Below are 6,738 nucleotides of genomic sequence, written 5' to 3'. Positions count from 1 at the left end.
TTTTTTTCTTCATAGCAAATTAACATGCATCTTCACTGTTGCATAAAAAAAATCGGTTAAATAACAAAAACCAGCTCAAATGTTCTCTAATAAACGTGTTAAAGTTAAGTACAATTGTTAGTCACTGAGTCATTTATTACCTCACTCTCCCACGATTCTCTCGTTTTCGATATTTCATTTATGCACATGTAATATTTTTCCTGAAGCAATTTAAGCCAAGATACACAATGACTCTCTATCAATTATATCTACAATGATAAGGAATATGGTTACTTACTGAGTTATTAACGAACAGCAATACCACACAAACTTTGTGGGAATAGACTTTGAAGGAATAAACAATGTGAGAAAAGCTTATAGTGCACCGGACAAGTCTGAACAAGTTAGTCCCACGCATGCGTGAGGCAGGCAGAACAATTACATAATCTATTGACTTAAAGATATCGACCTAATTTTAATATTGGACCAACAACGATTTATTTTAAATTACTTTAAATTTCCATTAAAAATAGCACACATCGGCCGATATCAATATGGCCAAAGAGATCATGAAAGGATCATTCAGAAAGTAACTCATGTAAAGTCCTTATTCATATTATTGTCTTATTCACATTAAGGCAAATCCTTAGATTACTGATGTCCATGTAAACATAGTCACAAGCCACAACCCTAGTAAAAAAAAAAAAAAAAAAAAAGAGTTCACGATTTTGATGACACAGGTCAATAGTAAGCTAAATCTAATGTTTATTAAATAATGCAAATCTTAAATTCATGTTAAACACAAATGATCAAAATAAATATATAATAATGCAATTCAATTTAAATATATACAATATGAATTGATGTTAAACCTCCTCAGTAATATTCTTCAATTAAAATGATTAAAATATAGTTTTTTTGTCAAATAAAAGATTTTTCTAGAGTCATCCACCATAATGTTGTGGCTCAAGGGAATCGGTTTAGGCACTGTTTTAGCACTGGTACTGTTTTAAAAGTGTTGGTTTAGCACCGGAATCTAAATCATCTCAAAAGATACCCAACCCTACTCTTGGCAGTGCAGAGCTTGTCTGTTTTATCATTGTATACCAATAATTAATGTAGATTTTAAATTTTTTTTTAAATGTGCAGGAACTGACATTAACATCTCTGCTTATGTTCTGTAGGAGCAGTACTGGCGGTCCATGCTCTTTCATAACCACTATGGCTTTCTCTCATCTAGTGGTTATGAAATTGACAGCGAGAGTCAAGCTCAGGCTGAGAAAGAACAGCAGGAACTGCTAATGAAGATGTTCGCTGTAAGTCGTTCATGTGACCAGAACAGGAAGTCAAAGCCTGACTAAATTTAATCAGACACCCCTGGATTGAATTTCACTGTCTGATTTCTGGAACACAATACGTCTTTTAAGATGCATTTGTGCAATATCTTGAAGTGTAGCTTGCACATTTGATTATTCCTATTTTTTTAATATATAAATGTTTTTGTGTGTGCGTCGGGCAGCTGTCATGTAAACTGGAGCGTGAGTTTCGCTGTGTGGAGCTGGCAGAGCTGATGACTCACAGTGTTGTGACGCTCGCCATCCGTTACGCATCTCGATCCAGACGCATGGCCCTGGCACAGAGACTCAGTGAACTCGCCCTGGAAAAAGCCAATCAGCTGCAAGAGGAGGAGCAGGAAGATGAGGAGCCAGCCTATCAGAGGTGAGCACTAAAAATCTGGGTAATGTTATTAGTTTTTCTATTTCCATTATTATTCTTTGTGACGTTGCTGGAAACTTGATGTCTAATAAATAGATGCAGTTTCTATGAATTGATATTTCCTGCTATTTTTAAGCAGGAAAAGCTTAAAGGGATAGTTCACCTTAAAATCTAAATTCACCCACTCTCAAGTGGAAAAAAAAATTTGAGATTTATTTTCTCTTTTGTTAAACACAACACAAGATATTTGAAGAATGCTGAAAACGAAAAACGAATAGTATACAAGTCAATGACTACAGATTTCCAGCTTTGATCAAAATATCTTCTTTTGTGTTAAATGCTAGAAAAACTTGAGGGTTTGAAACACTGATTTATTTTTTTTTTTTTTGACTCTTCTAATGCATAAAAATACCATAATATGTTTGCAGATATTTTAGAAACATGCTAAGTGAACGTTGTTTATCCGAAAAACAATGCTGAAGTCAGATATTCTGCTTTGAAAATGCACGTTACATGCTGGAACATCTTGTTATGGTTCTTTTAACCCATCCAATGCCAGTTTGGCCAATTAAATTTCAGGGTTATATTTTAGGGTTGCCATTAGTATGGCAATAAATGTTATGTAAAATATCATTCAAACTCACATTATTAGCATTTTTCACTGAATAAAGCACATGAGGTTTACCAAAGGTAAGCATTGTCAGTTTTCTTTTGTTCAGCTGCAAGAAATATAAACCGTTTCTAATATTTCAGTTCAAGGTGTTTGTTAGAACAAAAACTTATTTTAATATGGAGAATATTTCTTCTATCGTGTGTCATTGCTTTTATTTCGAAAACTATTGAAATCAGCCTTTTTTCCCCCGAGAGTTAGGCTCACTGCTGTTGGTTATTAATCTGGCAATCTTTGCGTTTGTTTTGATCCAGTAATGCAATACCTAGTTCAACCACTGGGTGTCAAAAATACATGCTGCACCTTAAAACAATAAACGTCTATTTTCCTGTTGTTTCCAAAACTTTCCTAATGTTTGTTAAATAAAGAACTTTCTATATTAATATTTATTTATTTATAACCCTAGAAGGGTCCTAAAGTATTTTTAAGTGATTCTTGTAGAGTTTATGAAAGTGTATAAATTGAAATCTATAATCTAAAAAAAGAGAACTTTTTTTTCAGTATATTGTAAAAACTTCAGATTTAAATAATTAATAAAAAGGATCAGACTGTAATGCTGACTCAACAGGTGATTTGTTTCTGTGTTTTTATAAGTAGAGAATATAGAGAATCCAATCAGATGAATAGCAGACAAGCACAACAGGAAAATGGCTGTGAGGAGGAGGAGGTTGAGGAGGAAGAATATCCACAAGAAGAACAGATGGATGCAGAGGAATCAACAGAGACCAGGAAGAAATGTACATGTGCTATTATTTCTTATTTAATCTGAAAAGTGTAGTATGCTTAAACCAGATGCTAATGCATTTTGTGTTTACATTGATTTTTATTAACTTTTTCCTTACTTATTACAGTTTTTAGGGCAAATCCTAAATACAGGAGTTAGGGCTGTAATGGATCACGGTTGATCCGTGATTTGTATGGATCACTACCCACAGTTTGGAACACAAATGACCCGTGGATTGTTGCATTCTTTTAGCTGTAGTTTAATGCTAAATTTGTAACGATCGCAGAGAGATCGCCTCTCACATCATTCAAATCACATGTAATAAAGCCTTTAGGTTTTCCTGTAAAATATAACGATGATGGAAGAAGTTGTGGTAGGTTATTTGGGATGTAGCAGGTTTCTTTAGGTTATTAAAGGTGTTTTCTGTCACTACTTGTTTAGCCAGCATCAACGCATTCAGTGTAAGTTGCACGATTAATCTTTAAAAGATCAGGATCTCAAGACCCACGCAACATAATTAAAAATTATGGTGATTTGCATACTCTTTTTTTTTTTTTTTTTTTTTTTTTTTTTTTTTTTTTTTTAGTCCTTCGAATCACTGTATTCAAATCTGAAAACGCAAAAATCAAGAAAGAGATTCAGTCTTTAGTCTTTTGAGATGTTTATGAAGTTACGAGCAGTCAAATAACAGAAGAACGGGGATAAAAGTTTATAGTTTAGATATAACCATTGATGTTTATGGTGAATCACTTCATATGCTTTTAATGACCCTCAAAAATGAAAGTTGTGGGCAGCAATTACATTATTTAACCAATAGGTGGTGATTTAGTGTCATCAGCAACAGTAGTAGTAACAGGAAATTTTTATCAGTACAAGATATTTTACAATGTTTTTTTAGCATATTATTTCTTCCTTTAATTTTAATAAAGTTACAGATTCTAAGTTCTGTTTGTTAAAGCAAAACGTTTCTTGCAGTACTGTTGGAAAGCAAATTACAACCATCCCCCCTCCCCCACCAGAACCGTGAGATTTGTCATCCGTTACATCACTAACAGGAGTAAACCATTTCAATTTCATATGTTAAAATATGAGTAAATGTTGTCTTTACAGTTTTAAATCCATTCAAAAAAGGAGGAAAGTCACCTGAAAAGCCATCTCCCAAACCAGGTGAGAACCGTTTTAACAAACTGAAAAATGTATAAAAATGAAAAATATTTATCTAAAATAAAGTATCCTAAAATAAAATATATATATATTTTTTTTCATTTAATAGTATAGAAATATGATTTTCTTAAATAGTTTTTGTTATTAGCTTGCAGTTTTTTATCTATGATTTCTTTATTTTAAAGTATTATTTCAGTTTAAATTGATTTACCAGTTTCTCTCCTCCTCGAGATATGATTGTGTTTCTGAAAGTAATAATTGTGCGTGTCTGTCTCAGTGAGCAGAGAAGGACGTGTGAACCCTTTTAAGGTAACGATTAACGTTTTGTAAAGATAATTTGATATGTACTTTTTCATTAACATTATATATTAAAAAACAATATTTTATACTTGCAGGTATCCGGTGCAGGCAAGTCCTCAGGTTCTCCAGCTGGTCAGCCCAGAACGACTAATGTTTTGGACAGCATGACGATGTCTAGAAAACCTGCAGCTTTCAGCGGATTATCAAAACAGAGCAAAGCCCCAGTTCTGAAGCCCTTGGCACCCAAACCCAAGTCCAAGGTACAGTTTTTAGCCCAAACATGAGTGTTCACCGGCTCCAGTCTGACCCCAAATAACTCTCTCAACCTGCTTATCGGAGATCGTTTCTAGAATGCTTTGTACTTATAATACAATGTTTGTTCCACTGAAAAGTCGAAGGGGTTTAAATTGGAATATAAGCAACACTATGTACTTAAGTTGGTGTGCAGGACACAAAAAACATGTTGTATCTGAGATCTTGAATTAATCTTAGTTTTCTGGGCTTGTTTTTCAGACGCAGGCCACTCTGCTGCAGATGAGTGCCTCTAAAGGAAACAGTAAGAAATTGGAGGACAGCCAATCAGAAGCGGAGAAAGTCAAACCGGCTCCTGTTGCTGCTACTCCTCCAGTGTTAAAGGAGAACACTGAGAACAAAAAGTAGGACATTACTCTTTGTTAAATTGTTTTGTTTTTGCACAGATTGATTGTTTTTGTTTTTAACTTTTTTATATCTTGAAATTTTCTTATTATATTGTACATTTTCTGTACGTCATGAACACACTTGTTTGTTCAGCAAGAAGTTTAACCGTTTTCTGCCTTTATTCCTAGTAATTTCACCCATAGGCAACTGAATCAGTAGTTCTATAACAATCGCAAAAACGAGTGCTTTTCAGCAATGCAGAATAAGGTCAATGTACACTCACCGGCCACTTTATTAGGTACACTTTACTAGTATTGGGTTGGACCCCTTTTTGCCTTCAACACTGCCTTAGTCCTTCATGGCATACATTTAACAAGGTACTGGAAATATTCATCAGAGACTTTGACCCGTATTGACATAATAGCATCACGCAGTTGCTGTAGATTTGTCGGCTGCACATCCATAATGCGAATCTCCCGTTCCGAGGCTATTTGAGTACAATGAACTCATTATCATGTTCAAGAAAGCAGTCTGAGATGATTCACGCTTTATGACATAGCACGTTATCTTGCTGTAAGTAGCCATTAGAAGATGGGTACACTGTGGTCATAAAGGGATGGACATGGTCAGCAACAATACTCAGGCAGGCTGTGGCGTTGACACAATGCTCAATTGGTACTAATAGGCATAAAGTGTGTCAATATCCCCCACACCATTACACCACCAGCCTGAACTGTTGATAAAAGGCAGGATGGATCCATGCTTTCATGTTGTTGATGCCAAATTCTGACCCTCCAATCTTAATGTCACCGTAGCAGAAATCGAGACTCGTCAGACCAGGCATTGTTTTCCAACCTTCTCCTGTCCAATCTTGGTGAGCCTGTGTGAATTGTAGCCACAGTTTACTGATCTTAGCTGACAGGAGTGGCAACCAGTGTGGTCTTCTGCTGCTGTAGCCCATCCGCCTCAAGGTTGGACGTGTTGTGCGTTCAAATATGCTCTTCTGCATACCTCGGTTGTAACGAGTGGTTATTTGAGTTAGTGTTGCCTTTCTATCAGCTCAAACCAGTCTGGCCATTCTCCTCTGACCTCTGGCATCAACAAGGCATTTGCACCCACAGAACTGCCGCTCACTTTGTTTTCTCTTTTCCAGACCATTCTCTGTAAACCCTAGAGATGGTTGTGCGTGAAAATCCCAGTAGATCAGCAGTTTCTGCATTACTCGGACCAAATTCAGTATCTCAGAAAATTAAAATATCAATACAAGACCAATATAAAAAAAGGATTTTTAGATATTTTGGCCAGTCGAAAAGTATGAGCATGCAAAGCACTCAATACTTAGTTAAGGCTCCTTTTGCCTGAATTACTGCAGCAATGTGGCGTGGTATAGAGTCGATCAGTCTGTGGCACTGCTGAGGTGTTATGAGAGCCTAGGTTGCTCTGATAGTGGCTCTCAGCTCTTCTGCATTGTAGTGTCTGCCATATTGCATCTTCCTCTTCAAAGTACCCTATAGATTTTTCATTGATCATTTTCAAACTAAAGTAC

The 6,738-nt window shown here is 35.6% G+C and overlaps 1 protein-coding gene and 1 long non-coding RNA gene across 5 annotated transcripts in view; one reads left to right on the top strand and one right to left on the bottom strand.

The window, feature by feature from the left end:
* The window catches only part of LOC100499487 (uncharacterized), a 10,325-nt gene extending 5,571 nt beyond the window's left edge, over nucleotides 1-4,754 (bottom strand). Inside the window, exons 1-2 of the long non-coding RNA NR_120388.1 lie at nucleotides 4,643-4,754; nucleotides 1,559-1,654 (exon numbers count right to left, since the gene is read on the bottom strand). This is a non-coding gene — a long non-coding RNA (uncharacterized lncRNA). The remainder of the gene's footprint in view (nucleotides 1-1,558; nucleotides 1,655-4,642) is intronic.
* Nucleotides 1-6,738, top strand: part of wdhd1 (WD repeat and HMG-box DNA binding protein 1) — a 40,909-nt gene that overhangs the window by 28,707 nt on the left and 5,464 nt on the right. For 2 of the 4 annotated variants that reach the window (NM_001002726.2, XM_073927198.1), the window contains exons 18-24: nucleotides 1,164-1,295; nucleotides 1,499-1,698; nucleotides 2,963-3,102; nucleotides 4,200-4,256; nucleotides 4,531-4,562; nucleotides 4,649-4,813; nucleotides 5,067-5,209. In NM_001002726.2, coding sequence (NP_001002726.2) covers nucleotides 1,164-1,295; nucleotides 1,499-1,698; nucleotides 2,963-3,102; nucleotides 4,200-4,256; nucleotides 4,531-4,562; nucleotides 4,649-4,813; nucleotides 5,067-5,209 — 869 coding nt within the window. Of the gene's footprint in view, nucleotides 1-1,163; nucleotides 1,296-1,498; nucleotides 1,699-2,959; nucleotides 3,103-4,199; nucleotides 4,257-4,530; nucleotides 4,563-4,648; nucleotides 4,814-5,066; nucleotides 5,210-6,738 lie in introns of all 4 variants that reach the window. The other 2 variants (XM_009292886.5, XM_021467145.3) reach the window with 1 other exon arrangement.

This window comes from Danio rerio, chromosome 17 (genome assembly GCF_049306965.1).
Source record: "Danio rerio strain Tuebingen ecotype United States chromosome 17, GRCz12tu, whole genome shotgun sequence".
NCBI classification, from domain to species: Eukaryota; Metazoa; Chordata; class Actinopteri; order Cypriniformes; family Danionidae; genus Danio; species Danio rerio.
This window is presented reverse-complemented; position numbering and strand designations above follow the sequence as displayed.